Here is a 17,247-nt window from a genome sequence, read left to right on the forward strand (position 1 = left end):
ACCCGCCTGTACATTTTCCTATTTAATGCTTTTCTAAAGAACCGGATATATTACTGTATCACAATTCTATAATAACTTTCTTTACATTAGTGGTTCCCTTCGTATTTTATTTGATGCATTTAGTATTATTCTGACAGGGAAGCCATGGATTTTCCAGATTGCCAAGGGATCCAGGGCAGAGAAATGGTTAAGAATCCCTGGCTTCGGGGGCACCTGGCTGCCTCAGGTGGTGGAGCATGTGACTCTTGATCTTGGAATTATAAATTCGAGCCCCATGTTGGGTATAGAGATTACTTAAAAATAATTTTAAAATCTTAAAAAAAAAAAAAGGAATCCCTGGCCTCTAAATATACTTTTGGTGGTGGTGGTGGGGTGGAGCACTCTCTAATTTTGCAGGAGCTTAATAATCCTGTTCATAGTGCCGACTTAAATGACCAAGCAAAGCAGCTGACATCCCATTTTGAAGCCTGGATCCCCAAGAACAAAGATATGTCCCTTTTATCTGTAGAATGAGAAGAGTCACACCCCAGGCTTCATGGCTATCCCCAACAAATGGAGAGGTACCTCTAAAAACACAACAGCTTAGAGGTTCCTGGGTAGCTCAGTCGGTCAAGCGTCTGACTTTGGCTCAGGTCATGATCTTGCGGTTGGTAGGTTCGAGCCCAGCTGTGCTGATAGCTCAGAACATGGAGCCTGCTTCAGTGCTTCGGATTCTGTGTCTCCCCCTGCCCCCCACCCCCGCCCCTTCCCTGCTCATGCTCTGTCTCTCTCTGAAATAAATAAACATTAAATTTTTTTTTAATTTAAAAACAGAGCAACTTAATAGGGAATTTATTTTGTTGTAATGGGAGACACTAGATCACAGTTAAGGGCAGATGAAAAGATCTAACAGGAGAGGAAGATTCATCAGTGCTGAACGTGATTTCCTAAGGCAGCCACAAGGCTCGGGGAGGGGGACTGGGCTCAGATGGCGGAGCCCAGCTAGTCTAGCAGATGGGAAGATGGAGCAGATGCTGGTAGGTTGCACGTTTGGTGTTGGCAGGATGAGGGATTCCAATCTGATGGTGTCTGTTTTCTCTGAGAAGTAGGACGTGAGATCATCTACTAAGATGGGGAGAGACAATAAAATAACAATAAGTAATATGCAGCTATCACTTAGCAGTTGACAAAGTGTTCTCAGCATCTTACAACAATCCAGGAAGGAAATCATTAACTTGGTGTTGCAGTTGAAAAATCTGGGCTGAGATGGGGCGCCTGGGTGGCTCAGTTGGTTGAGCGTCCAACTTCAGCTCAGGTCGTGTGATCTCTCGTGAGTTCGAGTCCCGCATCGGGCTCTGTGCTGACAGCTCAGTGCCTGGAGCCTGCTTCGGATTCTGTGTCTCCCTCTCTCTCTGTCCCTCCCCTCTCATGCTCTTTCTCTCTCTCTCAAAAATAAATAAACATTAAAAGGGAGAGAGAGAGAGAGAGAAAGAAATCTGGGCTTAGAGGCCTATTAACTTTCTTTTTCCCAAAATTACCCAGCTGGAAAGAGAAGGGGCTGGAGCGTGAACTCAGCCCCTCAAATAGAAAATTCATCCTGGAGGGGCGCCTGGGTGGCTTAGTCGGTTAAGCGTCCGACTTTCGCTTAGGTCATGATCTCGCGGTTCGTGGGTTTGAGCCCCGCGTCGGGCTCTGTGCTGACTGCCAGCTCGGAGCCTGGAGCCTGTTTCAGTCTGTGACTCCCTCTCTCTCTGACCCTCCCCTGCTCATGCTGTCTCTCTCTCTCTCTCTCCTAGAAATAAATAAAATTTAAAAAAAAAAAAAAGAAAATTCATCCTGGAGGCTGTGGGAGAGAGCTTTATGTATGTGTTCGCTCATCTGGTTTTTTAAAAATAATTAGAGTTACTTGGCTCCAGGTTGTATTTGATACACATTCCTTCAGTCTTGTCTTTCTTTTTTGATGGCGGGGCCATAAGCTGAAGCGCGGGCCAAATCTATCTACATTCCTAAATTTTGAAATGAGAAGGCAAGGGACACTTGCAGCCTCAGGGACACTTGTGGCCACGACTGTGGGTCTTTGATGCTGTCCTGAGGCACTGGGGACTGGAGAGTGCTGGCTGTTTTGTATCAAAGTCTCTCAGGGTATCTCAGGGTGACAGCAGGTGACGCAGGCCACCCCCACGTGTAGTCCGCTTTGGGGCAGCTCTTAGTGGGTCACAGGAGGTCCTGTCCACTGAAGGCACCAGAAGTAGGCATGCAGATACCGGAGAACTTGGGGAAAGTGCCGCGGTAGGTCATTTGGTGACGGTGTACCTGGAACAGCACGGGCATCTCGGTGGAAATCGGAAGAAGCCGAGACAGAGCTGATGGAGGCGGTGTTCTTTTTAATGGGAGTAATTTACTTAATCCTCAGTGAACAAAGGCAAAGAATGGAGCTTGCGGGTTAGGTTGCTGACACACAGGTGCAGACTCAGAGCTAAGTCATGGATGGGCAGGGGTGTTGGTCGTGTGCAAATTGTATTTCCTCGGAGTAGGAAGCGGCTACAGGATCTGCGGTGCTCTGTGGCATTCACTTCCCCACCCCACCCCTACCTTCAGCTGGATTCCCAGAGTCACCAGTAGATAAGGTTCCTGGCCGCTGTGCGGGGTCGGCCGTGCCCTGGGCGGGGCATAGTTGCCCCGAATAGGGGGGGCAGCTAGCGTCAGGGCAGCAAGTTACATAGAACAACACATTCCACGTCGGAAATTCTCTGGCTTCCCTGTTGGTGGTGGAGGCCAAAAGGCCTCATTTGGCCAATCTCTGATCTCCTGGCCATTGAGGAAGATACACTTTTAGACCAGCATAGGTCACTGCTGGTTTGACTGTTAGATGGAAGTTGGAAACTTCAGAGAACTTTAGGAGTCTAGGTAAGGCGAGCTCATACCAATGCGGTGAGACAAGAAAGCTCGGTAGCTGGGGACAGTGGGGCGCTCTCCCACCGCACCCCCTGCCCACCTTCCGGTGCGCTTCCGGGTGAGACACGCCTCCCTCCCTCCCGGAGTGAGGCAGTGTCCTTCCTGGGAAGCTCAGCGTCACTGAGTCCACATTTTAAGGATCCTGTGGACTCATTCGGCAGAAGAGAGTGTCCAGATGCTACTAAGACATCAAGAGAATGCATTCGCCCTGTCTTCCCTTTGAGAAGCAGGTCTGCGGGAAAGGCTGAAAGAGAATCACTTCTGAGTTGGGGGTTCCCTCCAAACATTCTGATGAGAAAGGCCAGGCCAGCGGTTAAGGGCTAATGGGCTCCGACCTCTCTCAGAGAAGGGGAGGGTTTTGTCCGGAGGGCCCAGAACGAGGTCGGGGCTATACTACAGCTTGCAAGTCAGGCCCTGAGTATATTTAAGGGCCTCGGGGGTACCACTGTCATCATGTCCAGGTCACAGCCAGCAGCATTCCAGGCAGGATGCCAGGACCAAGGAAGCAGGCCTGGAGTTTGGGCAAGCATGAGTCAGGGGCCGGGTAAGCAATAAAAACATGGAGTTTATCAATCCCAAGAGAGCTGAACCAGATGGGATCTTCAGAGATCAAGCAAGTCCTCGGCACTCGCACACCCCAGAGGCACTGGCAGAGAAAGGGAAGAATCAGACAGGTGACGCTGGTCACTTCTTGCAGCCTATCTGCCAATGTGATAGCCCTCCCTCCAGGAGAATCGGTGAGAATTGGGAATTGGAAGGCTCTGCTCCGAGCATCATTGGTAGCCATGTGGCCAGTGCGCACTAACTCAGGGGAGAGGAGCAGCTCTGTCACATCATGCTCCTGAAGCCGTCTCACCCCCCTCTTGGCACCCACTAGCCCCCACCTTCCTGCCCAGCCCCCCAGGAGAGATACCTTCCTGGGCTTACAACACACCCTCCCCTGGTCTTGCCTCTGAATTACAGCCTCGTGGCTGATGGTCCATTACTACCCGCCAGACTTCTCCGTCACCAGCTGACGGTTGACAGCTCCCCTTTCGGATTCCTGAATATACCCCCATTCTGGGTTCCCAACCCCTTGCCCGATCCCCCTTGGGATGTCCTGCAGTCTCAGCATGAATTCCTCTCGCAAGTGCTTTCTTGGATGAGGATCTGGTTTTGCTGCAATGTCTAACTGCCTGGAATCTTCTTTCCTGCAGGTCCTAGATCCTAAGTGGTGTGTGTTTAATGCATTATGGGTCAGTGTAGCTCTAGGACTCCGCCCTTGCCAGTCTGCTGTCTTCTGTGAGCAAGCCAGCCAGGGCCAGAGAAGACAGCAGAGGCGTCTTCCCAACAGAGGAAGAGCAGTAGATATACAGCGCGTTAAATACAGGGCTGTGAATGTTGGAACCGGACAAGACCCTAGACATCAAGTCTGTTGCTATAGTTTCACAGACAAGGAAGATTTGTCGCTCAGATCTTCTTCACAGTCCTATGGCTAATAAGTGACTTAACTGAAACCAAAATTCACGTTCTGCATCTCTCTCCAGCATTCTTTTCCCTATTGTATGATGCCACCCTAAACATACATTGGATGATTTTTCTGATTTTTATTAGGTAAAATGTATGTAACACCAAACACTGTTGAAATATGCTCAGATCCCATGCTCCTTTTGCTCACGTAGATTGATCAGCTCCTTTTGGGTAAAATGAACATTGTTCTGAAAGTGTAGATTTCATGCTAAGTGTTCTTACCATAATAAAAGTTTAAAAAAAAAAAAAAAAAGGAAAGGACATTGTTCTAACTTAGGAGTTCCAGAGCTTTGTTCTGGGTGTGTAATGGGTGTGTAATCTTTGTGTATATGTTCAGATTATTGTTTGGTAGGTTTTTTTTTTTTTTTCATGGTGATAAGCTGATGGGGACAAGGCTTTACTCTCCTGTGGGGTAGGGAAGGTAAGGGCTGTTTACGGACTGAATCAATCATGATTGTGCTGCCAACGGGCAGTGCAGTGGACCCACCCAGATGGGAAAGTCCAAAAGAGACGGGAAATTTTGAACTCTGGGTGGTGCGGACATGTTTTTCTCAAGCAATTTGTACTCGTTTTAGAAAAAGTTATTATTTTGAGTAGGCTCCACACCCAACGTGGGGTTTGAACTCACGGCCCCTGAGATTAAGAGTTGCACGCTCTACTGATTGAGCCAGCCAGGAGCCCCTGGGGAAAAATTTGAAATACACACAAGCAGAAAGAAGAAAACCAAAGCCATCACCTATTTTTTACACTATGAACATTTTGCAACATTTCCTTCCAAACTGACTTGTGCATATATATGCACTGAGGCGGCGGGTGGTAGTGGAGGTTGGATTTTATTACTGACAGTGGAAAATTGAGTTGAGGGAGGAGATGGGAGCAAGCTCTGCATTCTAAAGTGGGAGCTGGAACTTGCCACTTGATCTTTTGCTCCCTGTATCTCCAGTTTCCTCCACAGCCGAAGGGCTTGGAAGAGCTGCTGATACTCATCCTCATTTCCTCGCTTCCATCCACTCCTCACTGCACTCCAGTCAGGCACCTTCACAGAAACAGCTCACCCGGCGGGCTCCTGTACCTTCCATGCCCGCAGATTGTGTTCATGTCTAATATTAACTTAATATACCACGAGCATTCCACTGGTGGCCACTCCCTTCTCCCTGAACATTCTTTCCTGGTTTTCCTTCTGCCTTAACTCTTTGGAAATTTCTTTGCTAATTCATTGCATTCATCCATCCATTCGTCCATTCATTCATTCTATATTACAAGTATTTATTGAGCACCTATATGTCAGTACTATTCTCGGTGCTAGGGGCCTAAACTCATGGAGCCTTCCGTGGGGCTCACTGTCAAGTGAGAAGTGGGGAGGAGATAGCAATAGAGAAATGACATGAGTAATATACATTTTGTTGTTGTTGTTGAAGCCCAGGACCTAACTATATAATACATTTAAGGTCATAAGTGCTTATGAACGAAAAATGAAAGAAAGGAGGATAATGAATAAAGGGCATTGGTGTACGTGGGTTGTTTTTTTTCTTTAAGTTTATTTAGTTTGAGGGTCGGGGGGGAGAGAGAGTATGTGTGGGGAGGGCCAGGGGTCAGAGACGTAGAATCCCAAGCAGGCTCCCAAGGACAGAGAGGAGGAACAAGAACAGCAAGGAGCCTAATGCAGGGCTTGAACTCACAAACTATGAGATCATGACCTGAGCTGAAACCAAGAGCCGTAACCAAGAGCCGGGCGCATAACTGACTGAGCCCCCCAGGTACCCTGGTGTATGTGGTTTTAAATACGGTGGCCTCACTGAGAAGGTGGCATTTGAGGAAGAGTATGGAGAAAATAGAGTGATCCATGCACATGTCTGGGGAAGAGCCTTCCAAGCAAGGGAACAGCAGGTGCGAGGCTCTGAGGTGGGAATGTGACTTGCGTGTTGGAGGGATAGCAAGTAGGGCAGTGTGGTTGGAGCAGAATGAGTCATAGGACATGAGCTCAGAGAGTACGTGGGACTCGTTCCCAGTGAAATGAGAAAGGAGAGTTTTGATTAGAGTAACACAATGTGAAATAAGATGAAGGGATAACATTGGCAGTTATATTTAGAGTAGATTATAGGGAGGCAAGATACTGCAGTAAATCAGGGAGATGAGGGAGGCTCTGGCCAAGAGGGTAGTGGTAGAGATGGCAAGAAGTGGCCAGATTCTGGAAGTGTCTTGAAGCCAGAATCAGCAGGATTCGATGGATTTTGAGTGCCAAAGAAAGACAGATGTCAGAGATCTCTCTAACATTTTTGGCCTGAATGAAACAATGGAGTTTCTATCAGCTGAATGAGGAAGATTATGGGTAGAACAAGATTTGGGGGGAAAGAGTAGGAATTAAGCTTAGGATGTTTAGTTTGAAATGTCTACTAGATGACCAAGTGGAAATTAGAAGCAAGAGGTTGGATGTGTGTGTTCTTGGACAATAGAAAAGGTCCAAGACAAATTTGGGGATCATTAGCATGGAGGTGGCACTTAAAGGCTTCAGCCTGGGTATGGTCAGCGAGAAGAGTGCATAGATGGAAGATAAGAGATCCAAGGACTCATTCCCAGCACTTAGAAGCTGAGCAGATACAATGGAGCCAGATGAGAATGAGAAGTATGGACCAGTGGGGTTGGAGGAAAATAAGAGAACGTGGTACGCAGAGGGTGAAGCAACAGATGTTTCATACGGAAGAGAGTAAACAACCGATTCAAATATAGCCGATATGTCAAGAAAAGTAATTGACTTTGGCAATATGGCGGTCACTGCTGATCTTGACAAATGTACTGTCAGCAAAGTGGTGGGGATCAAAGATGATTGTAGCAAGTTAAGAGAAAATGGGAGAAGAGGAATTAGGGGTAGCAAGTATAGAGAACTGAAGACATTTTGCTGCAAAAATGAGCAGAGAGATGGAGTGGTTGGGGCATATCAGTATACTAATGAAAATGATCTAGTAGAGAGGAGAAAAAACTGAAGTTCAAGGGAGTGCTTTAATTGCTGGAGCAACATCCTAGGGCAGGTGAGAATGAATAGAATCTAGTGCAAGAGCGGTGATGGCAGCTGAAAAAATGACTATGGGGGGGCAGAGGCCTGGGTGGCTCAGTCGGTTACACATCAGATTCCGTTCAGGTCATGATGTGGTGAGTTCAAGCCGCATGTTGGGCTCTCTGCTGTCAGCATGGAGCCTGCTTCAGATCCCGTATCCCTCTTTCTGCACCTCCCCCCCCACACAAAATAAATAAACATTTAAAAATGACCATGGGTGGGGTACCTGGGTGGCTCAGTTGGTTGAGCCGTTGAGCATCTGACTCCTGATTTCTGGGAAGATCATGATCCCAGGGACACTGGATCAGGTTTCATGCTAGGTGTGGAGCCTGCTTAATTTTTTCTCTCTCTCTCTGTCTCTCTCTCTCTCTGCCCCTCTCCTTCCCAGCTCTCATGTGCATGCATATGCACTCTCTCTAAAATAATTTTTTAATGCTAAAAAATAAAATAAAATAAAATAAAATAAAATAAAGTGACTGTGGATTGTCCATTATAGTCAGAGGAAGGAAAGCATAGGGCAGCAAAGGAGACTCAGGTGGGAAGGTGGATGTCAGGGGAGCCTGGCCAAGGTCTTTCCAATTTCTTCAATTTTCTCAGGACAACAGGAGGCAAGGAAGCAAGGTCATCAGCTATGGGTGTGGATGGGGAAGACGCTGAAGAGAGGAAAGATCTAGAAGTCTTTCAAAAGAGCGGAAAGTGAACGGACAAGAGAAATTGGTAGGCTTACTGGGAATTAGAATGCTGAGTGGCACCTAAAGGTTTGTTGTCATGAACTTCAAAATGAGACTGGCCAGAAGGGCTGTGTGCTTCCCTCCAGCCCCCCTGAGCTGCCTGGCCGCAAGTGGGGGTTTGGTAGAGCTGGGTGGAACCCAGGGTTGGGTTTTGCCTGGTGAGGACCACAGAGCGAGAGGGAGGGACGAGGGAGTTGAGGGCGAGTAGCTCTCATGATTGCCCAAGGCCTTTTTTTTTAAAAATTTATTTCTGAGAGAGAGAGAGAGAGAGAGAGACAGTGTGAGCAGGGGAGGGTCAGAGAAAGAGGGAGACACAAAATCTGAAGCAGGCTCCAGGCTCTGAGCTAGCTGTCAGCACAGAGCCCAACGTGGGGCTTGAACCCACGAACCGCGAGATCATGACCTGAGCGAAAGTCGGACGTTCAACCTACTGAGCCACCCAGGTGCTCCTGCCCAAGGCTTTTAAACTGGGTAGGGAGGGTACGATGCAGGGGGAGGTAAAGAGAAAAGCTGACATAAACTGTAGGTCCCAGTGGGCCCAAGGATCATTAATGGTCAAGGTAAAAGAAGAGAGTAAACTGGAAAGATAGACGGAACTGGTTTGGAGAGAGGGTTGCTTTAAGCTGTTATTGCAAAGGCCTGGCACAGGGCACAAGGTCTTCTAGAGCCGGGTAGTCAGCCTGAATAGTCAGTAGGTACTAGTGGCCTGTGACCACTGAAATGGCCTTGTCTGAGTCCAGATGTGCTGTAAGGGTAAAATGCATACCAAATCCCGAAGACTTAGTAAAAAAATAAATAAATAAAAAGAAATGTAAAATATTTTATTAATATTTTTAAAAATATTGATTACATGTTGAAATGATAATATTTTGGAAGTACTGNACTGAATCTTGTATTGAAATTACTGTCACTTCTTCCTTCTTTCTTTCTTTATTTATTTTTATCTTTTAATGTTTTTTATATATTTGTGTAAGAGAGACAGCGTGAGCAGGGAAGGGTCAGAGAGAAAGAGAGGGAGACACAGAATCCGAAGATAGGCTCCAGGCTCTGCGCTAGCTGTCAGCACAGAGCCCGACGTGGGGCTCGAACCCACGAACCGTGAGATCATGACCTGAGCTGAAGTCGGACACTTAACTGACTGAGCCACCCAGGCACCCCAATTTATTTATTTATTTTCTATTACTGCTGTCCAGGCTCAACCCTCAGACATTCTGCTTGAATGTGTCTGGGGTGAGACCTGAGCGTCATACTTTCTTTTTTTTTTAAATGTTTATTTATTTTTTGAGAGAGAGAGACAGACAGACAGAGTACAATCAGGGAAGAGGCAGAGAGAGAGGGGGAGACACAGAATCTGAAGCAGGCTCCAGGCTCCGAGCTGTCAGCACAGAGCCTGACGTGGGGTTCGAATTCACAAACTGTGAGATCATGACCTGAGTTGAAGTCAGGCGCTTAACTGACTGAGCCACCCAGGTGCCCCACTTTCTTTTTACATTTTTAAAAAACATTTACTTATTTTTGAGAGAGAGAGCGAGCAAGCAAGAGCACAAGCAGGGGAGGGGCAGAGAGAGAGGGAGACAGGATCCAAAGTAGGCTCTGTGCTGACAGAGCCCAGTGTGAGGCTTGAACTCATGAACCGTGAGATCATGACCTGAGCCAAAGTCAGATGGTTGACCAACTGAGCCACCCAGGCGCTCCTTGACTTTCTTTTTGAATTAAATATATGGGTCACATCACATTTCTGTTGGCCAATATTGGTTTAGGGTATTACCATGGGAATAGTGGTTAAGGCAGAGCAAAGACGTGGGAAGAGAGAAGTTCAGGGAGCAGAGGCGCTGCGGGAAGGATCATCTTTGTGATGCTGAAATGACCAAGACTTACTAGCAAAGTTGTTTTGGAGAAAGTGCCAGGGAGCTAGGACAGAACAGTGTTGGAGAAATGAGGATGAATGGCCCAGGGCAATAGATGACAGTGCCTCAGAGGGCAGTAGGTGGTATAGTTTGATGACAGAATATTCAAAGCTGGGGACTTTAGGGAGGAGGGAGGGAGAATAGTGTGGAAGTAGTAACGAGCGAGCATCAAAAGGGATATCTGTCCCACATCCAGGGCTACTGGTAAGAGTCTAGGGGGAAGCATTTTGCTGCCACTTGACCTGGCTGCGGAGGAGGTGTGTCCTCAGAGGGGACCCTGGTTAGAGCAGGTGGGAAGAGAATGTGGGAGGAACAGGCACATTCGCGGGCAAGGTCTGTGAGTTCCTGGTGTCGGGAGTTGGGCAGAGGAACGACATGTGATGGGAGCTGGGCATCTGGGGCTTCCTGCAGTGACGGACATAAGGGGGTGAGGGGCTTAATGCAGTCAGAGCAAATGGAGGCCGGGTGCTGAGTGTAGGAAGTGCAGGGGAGGAGGGGGTCTTTCTTCCTACTAGAGGGATGGAAGGGGCCTGGGCTGGGGCTTCCTTCCTGGGAGAGCCCCACCTCCCTCAACCCCTGCCCAACAAATGCCGTAATCCATCAAAGCCCATCCTAGGCCCTCTCAGCTACTCGCTAGGTGATTTTTTTCCAGCCAATAACAGCTTCAAATTACTACCCGGAGGCAGATGTCGTAACTATGGGTATTCACAGACTTCTCTCTGCTCTGGACGGGGGTATCCCACTGCCCCCTCTGATTCTTGGCAAGTCCAAAGCAAGACACACAGTCTTACTCCCAGACCTGCTCATCTCAGCCCTGAGCACCGCACTCTGGGCAGGTACCGGCCAGAAGTTGGGCGGGGTCCACGACGGCTCGCCCCAACGCCCTCCCCGCCCCTGCCACCCACCCCCCACCACTGCAGAGCATTGCTAGGTTCTGCCGATGAGTCCGTGCCCAAACAGCCCTCAGTCCACACACTTGTGTCCATCTCCACAAACCTCTTCCTCGCGCATGAGTCTGTCCACATCTGTGCTCTTCTGTTATTCTCTGCGTTGCCCCTACAGTGAGGTTTTCAAAATTCCTGCCTTTTCATGCCATTCTTTTCAACCTGGAACCCGCTCAGGACAAAGTATGGTCTGCATCTCTGCACCCCCCTCGCCCCCCAAGGCCCCCAACCTTCCCAACCGCCTGCAGCTCTCCCAGATCGAGCTTCAGCCTCATCCTCAGGGGCCGGCCACACCTGCTCTCACTCTGTTCACGTGGCCAATAGCCACCAGGGGCTTTGCACTTGCTACACCGCCTCCACGTGGAATGCCTTTTCCCTCCCATTCGCCTCATTAACTCCTACTTCTCTTTCAGATCTCAGCTTGGCCATCCCTTCCTTAAGCTCCCTCACCAGATTCCTCTCCCTTTGTCTAAAGGACATATATCTTTCCCTTTAGCTGCAGTTTTGCATTTATGATTATTTGATTGGCATTCATCCCCCCTAGTAGAGCATCCAAGGGCGTGGCCCCTTCATAAGGGCTGATATCATATCTGTTACTGCTCAGTATTATATCCCCAGCACCTAACAAAGTCCTGCACGTAGTAGCTACTCAATAAATGTTTGTTAAATAGATGAATGAATGATTCAAGATGACCCCAAAGCCCTTAAATACAGGGCCGTTCTGATCTGGAATGAGATTTGCACGGCTCCGGAAGTCAGCTGCAGTCAGGGAGTGTGTTCATGGCCCTGGCTTCGTGGCAGGCCCTGGCTGGGCTCCCTACGCCCTGCTGCTACAGAGCATATGGACGACCTTGCTGGAATTGGCTAGGTTGCTTGTAGCCTCGGCGAGTCCTCTGGTGGTATTTCACACGTGGGTTCGAAGACTTGTCCTTGGCTAGCTCCGGTAGGTTCAGAAGTCTCCGTAGGAAGACAGACCTCAGACCTCAGTGTTCTGGGGGGGGGGTGCCCTCTTCCCTTTCGGAGGCTGTGTGTCCATCTGCCATGTTCAGGGCAGCTCTGGGCGGCAGGTAAATAACAACAAGCCCAGCGGGAGAGTGTGCTCCTGGTGGGTTTCTTCATATTAGGTCCCTCTTATTAAGGGGGGCGGGGGCAGCAGGAGCCACCAGAGAAACAGTACTTCTCGTCCGGAACAGCTAGGCTCTCTCTCTGTAGTTCACCCCCTACCCCCTGAAATGTTTACTCCCCACAGTCACTTGATCTGCAATGTACAGTGACGAAGGCTCAAGCCTCTAGGGCAGACTGTCTCCGATTTGGGCTCTCCTGGGTTCAGGGAGAAGGAAGGCAGCAGACGCCCCACTGGGGCTGCCTGGGTGCCAGCAACCCGCCTGTGCTGCTGTTGAAGCCCCGGGTCTCTTTTCCTGTCTGCCCTTCCCAGTTCTCTGGGCTGCTGACTCCTCGCCATCTGACCATCTGCTTACTCTGCCCCCACAACCATCGCACATTTCTGCCTTGCTGACATTCACTGTGCTGTTGGGGGCCCATCTGGCTTAGACCTCGGGATGTATGGAACCCTGCCCCCCTCCTGCTCCTCTGACCTCTGCTCCTTGGATGCCCTCTGTAGGCTCTGCTCATTGCTGCTTTGGACCTGGTGGAATGATAATAATGAGGCTTAAGGGGCGCTGGGGTGGCTCAGTCGGTTAAGTGTCACGACACGGTGCGGCTCACAGCATGATCTCATGGTTTGTGAGTTCGAGCCCCACATCCGGCTCTGTGCTGACAGCTCAGAGCCTGGAGCTTGCTTCGAATTCTGTAACTCCCTCTCTCTCTCTCTCTCTCTCTCTCTCTGCCACTCCCCTGCTCACGCTCTGTCTCTGTCTCTCTCAAAAATAAACATTAAAAAATAAGCACTTAAAAAAAGAACTGGATACTTAACCTCCGAGAAATGTTCTATTATACAAAATATACCTATATATGCAATATATATATTTCATATATAATCTCCAGAAGAATGTAGATGTAGTGCGTGTGTGTATATGTATACACATATATATGTATATATATCACATCTACAAAACTCGTGTGTATACACACATGCAGATGGACAGACAGCTAGAATGTGATGGCACCATGTGATGGAAAAAGAAAACAGTGGCCCCAGTACTTATGGTGAGGGAGGGAGCTGGAGGCTGGCTGGCAGAGGGTTTGATGCACCAGGCTGGGGCTCTTAAAGGGATGAAATGATAGATGCAAGGGTGTAAGTGGGGGCCAGGAGTGTCTTCAGATAATAAAATATTTGCATTGCGAGTTTTGTTTTTGAGTTTTTTTTTTAATTTTTTTTTTTACTGTTTTATTTATTTCTAGGAGAGAGAGAGAGAGAGACAGCATGAGCAGGGGAGGGTCAGAGAGAGAGGGAGTCACAGACTGAAACAGGCTCCGGGCTCTGAGCTGGCAGTCAGCACAGAGCCCGACGCGGGGCTCGAACCCACGAACCGCGAGATCATGACCTAAGCGAAAGTCGGACGCTTAACCGACTAAGCCACCCAGGCGCCCCTGTTTTTGAGTTTTGAAAGTCAACAGACTCCAACATCTACTTGGCTTCAATTTCCTTAGCTGAAAAATGGGATAATAATGTACATTCCTTGTGGGTTTATTGTGAGGATAAAATGGGGGCGATATGTTTAAAGGGCTTAGTTTTGTGCCTAGGTCCACATACTGAGTTTTATCTGAGTGTGTTATTATTATTGGTGGTGGTGGTTGTGGTGGTTGTGTCCCTGGCTGCCGCCACAGTGCCCGGCACCACGCGGGGCACACTGTTGACCCTCTGGCCATCTGCAGCCGGCAGCCGGAAAGAACCCCGTGATAGCATCCCTTTTCTGACTGCCTCTAACTTCTTGGTTTATGTTGTGTGCCCTCGAAGCAAATTGTCTGAGACCTGGTGAATATAAATCCTCGGAGGTGTGTAGAGAGGTTTTAGGCAGCAAAGGTCCCTGTCTGTTTTCTCACCTCCTTTCTCTTGCCTGGCTCCAAGTGGTTGGAAACAATTGGGTGGGGACATCTACTTACTTGCTATACTTTGTACACGTTACCTGAAAAAGTCCAGTAAAATTGCTTACTTAAGAAAATACCCAAGGAGCGCCTGGGTGGTTCAGTCGGTTAAGCACCTAACTTCAGCTCAGGTCATGATCTTGGTCCATGAGTTTGAGCCCCACACGGGGCTCTGTGCTGACAGCTCAGAGCCTGGAGCCTGCTTCGGATTCTGTGTTTCCATCTCTCTCTGCTCTTCCCCCACTCATGCTCTGTCTCTCTCAAAAAGTAAATAAACATTAAAAAAAAAACAACAACTAAGAGTCATTAGGGCTGGGGTGCCTGGGTGGCTCAGTCAGTTAAGCATCCGTCCGACTTCAGCTCTGGTCATGACCTTGCGGTTTGTGAGTTTGAGACCACATCAGCCCTCCCTGTCAGCCCAGTTTAGATCCTCTGTCCAGCCCCACCCCCCGCCCCCGTCCCTTCCCGCTGTGCTTTCTCTCTCTCAAAATACATAAACATTTTTAAAAAGAGCCATTAGGGCTTCCCCTGTTTATCATGTGCATTTTTATAGCATTGACCCTGCAGCTCCGCTGGCCTAGTGAATGTGTCCTTCTGGGATATTCTGAAGTGTTTCTACTTGTATTTAGAAAAGCTGGCTTAAAACTCGTAGGTTTAATGTTCTGCATCCCAGATGCTATTAGTTGTCAGTAAAACTAACCCTGCCTACGCACTCTTCTATTCTTGATACATAAATAGGTTCAGCTGCCTAACAATTAAACGTACTATATTCTGCACATGCACATTCCTCAAGGACACATTTAGAGGGGAGATGGCTTTTATTCCTGTGATGCTATCTGGAAACCATCTTCCTAACTTTCTTCCCCAAGTGGATATATAGTTGATCCTTGAACAACATGGGGGGTTAGGAGCCCCAACCCCTGTGCAGTCAAAAATCTGCCTATAATTTTTGACTTCCAAAACTTTACTAATAGATCATCGTTGTCTGGAAGCCTTAGCAGTAACATAAACAGCCCATTAACACATATTTGGTATGCTATATGTATCATATACTGTATTCTTACAACAAAGTAAGCTAGAGAAAAGAAAATGTTCATTTAATAAAAAACTTTTTTGAATGTTTTATTTGTTTTTGAGAGAGAGAGATAGAGACAGCATGAGCAGGGGAGGGTCAGAGAGAGAGAGAGGGAGACACAGAATCCGAAGACAGACTCCAGGCTCTGAGCTGGCTGTGACCACAGAGCCTGATGCGGGGCTTGAACCCACAAACCGTGAGATTGAAGTCGGACACTTAACCGACTGAGCACCCCAGGCACCCCAATGTTCATTTAATTTTAAGGAAGAGAAAAATACATTTACAGTACTGTATTTCTTTAAAAAAAAAAAGCGTATAAATAGACCTGCATAGTTCAAACCAATGTTGAAGGGTCGACTCTATTTTGAAGGGTTGGCAATGAGACTTTTGGTCTGTAAAGCCCAAGACACAGTCTCCAACATGCACAGGAAATCCAGGATCAAATTTCTAGCAGATCTTCATAGGGACAGGCCCAGGACCAGCTCCTACCTGTCAGAGAAGGTCTGCACTGCATGCTTAATATCATACACCGCCACACATGCTTGTGGCTGTGAGAAATCCCGGTGACAGAGGTAGTAAGACACTAGAGAAAAGATCAGTGGGATCTGAGAAGACGATGAAAATGTAGTCTTTGGTAGAATTAGTTATTTGTTTCTTTTTTTTTTTATTTCTAGGAGAGAGAGAGACAGCGTGAGCAGGGGAGGGTCAGAGAGAGAGGGAGACACAGACTCTGAAATAGGCTCCAGGCTCTGAGCTGGCTGTCAGCACAGAGCCCGACGCGGGGCTCGAACCCACAAACCGTGAGATCATGACCTAAGCGAAAGTCGGACGCTTAACCGACTAAGCCACCCAGGCACCCCGGTAGAATTAGTTATTTGATAAGGTTATTTGAAGGCAGGAGTAGGGCTTTGCGTACACGGAGGCCCCTGAGAAGTCTGCCTGCCGACCGGGAAGGGGATACAGGCTTTAGGCGAACCCTTCAGAATTTCCCTTCTGGGCTGAACTGGGAGTTGAATAATAATACCAAGCAATATATGGCATTTTCAGATATGAAGTGTTATTTATTTTTTCCATACGATGCAATAAAGAAGGTGGATTAAATATCACCACTCTTTTACAGCAGAATGGAGCAGAGAGCATGAAGACACTCGTCACTTACTGCGGCCACTCAAGCTGGGTCTCTGAACCCTGACCTCACTCTGCTCTCTTGTATCCAGAGTTGCTTTACCTGACACCAGGGTGTAGGGGAATATGAGGTCTCACATTACAGCCTCAAAATCCCCAGGTCCAGTGTAGTCCCTGCAGTTACTGGGTCTGACCAGGCCGGCTCTCCTAATTCCCCTCCTGTTTTCTCATGGTAAATGAGAAACTCAGTGAGGGCTGAGTCTGGAAGGTCTCTAGCGCATAGCCCAGGGCAGAGCTCATTTGGGGGGCCAAGGACCGGAGATAGACTGAGTATGGTGTGCACAGGGCACTGACTGCCTTAGATGGCAGTGGAGGCTGGCAGCACAGAATGAGAAGAAAGGAAGCACCCGTGGGTCACAGAGTGGCCTTACGGGCCGAAATGTCACAGGTCTCCATACTTTGCAGGTAGTGACTGTGTTGGAATCCAGACAGCAGTTTGGTAAATTTCCATGTTCAATTAAAAAAAAAAAAAAAAAAAGAGCCGAGGTCTTTCCCTTTGGCATAGCCGGGGACAGAGTCCAGGGCGGAGGAATCCGGTCGGACCAGTGGGGGGCTCCACCGAACGCAGGCTCCGTTTGCCCCGGGGCTGCCCCGCCGCCCAGAGGTTCTCAGATGGGCGGGTCACGGTGGGCGCCGCCGAAGTGCGGTCCGCGTGGGTCCTCGCGGGCGCCGCCGGCCGCCCTCGCCTCCGCCCCGCCCCCCACCTCCGTTCCCGGTCTCCCTCCCGCGAAGCTTAACTGATCTGCAGGCTGGGGCGCGGATGATGCGAATTCCTAGAAGCCTCAGGCGGCTGCCCAGGATTTAAAGTTAGGATCCTCCGAGGACCCTGGAGGTTGGCGCTCACACCCCACCTCCAGGTCTCACA

General features: G+C 48.7%; 2 protein-coding genes across 2 annotated transcripts in view; one reads left to right on the plus strand and one right to left on the minus strand.

Moving 5' to 3' along the window:
* Positions 1–17,247, minus strand: part of LOC144242995 (olfactory receptor 6V1-like) — a 309,970-nt gene that overhangs the window by 201,577 nt on the left and 91,146 nt on the right. The gene's annotated exons all lie outside the window — the stretch shown is intronic.
* The window catches only part of ZYX (zyxin), a 23,574-nt gene continuing 8,560 nt past the window's right edge, over positions 2,234–17,247 (plus strand). The window contains exons 1-2 of the mRNA XM_077778031.1: positions 2,234–2,268; positions 17,240–17,247. The exon at positions 17,240–17,247 is cut by the window's right edge and continues 130 nt beyond it. Of these exons, the coding sequence (XP_077634157.1) occupies positions 2,234–2,268; positions 17,240–17,247 (43 nt within the window). The remainder of the gene's footprint in view (positions 2,269–17,239) is intronic.

This window comes from Crocuta crocuta, unplaced genomic scaffold (assembly GCF_008692635.1).
Source record: "Crocuta crocuta isolate KB4526 unplaced genomic scaffold, BGI_CrCroc_1.0 scaffold128, whole genome shotgun sequence".
NCBI lineage: Eukaryota > Metazoa > Chordata > Mammalia > Carnivora > Hyaenidae > Crocuta > Crocuta crocuta.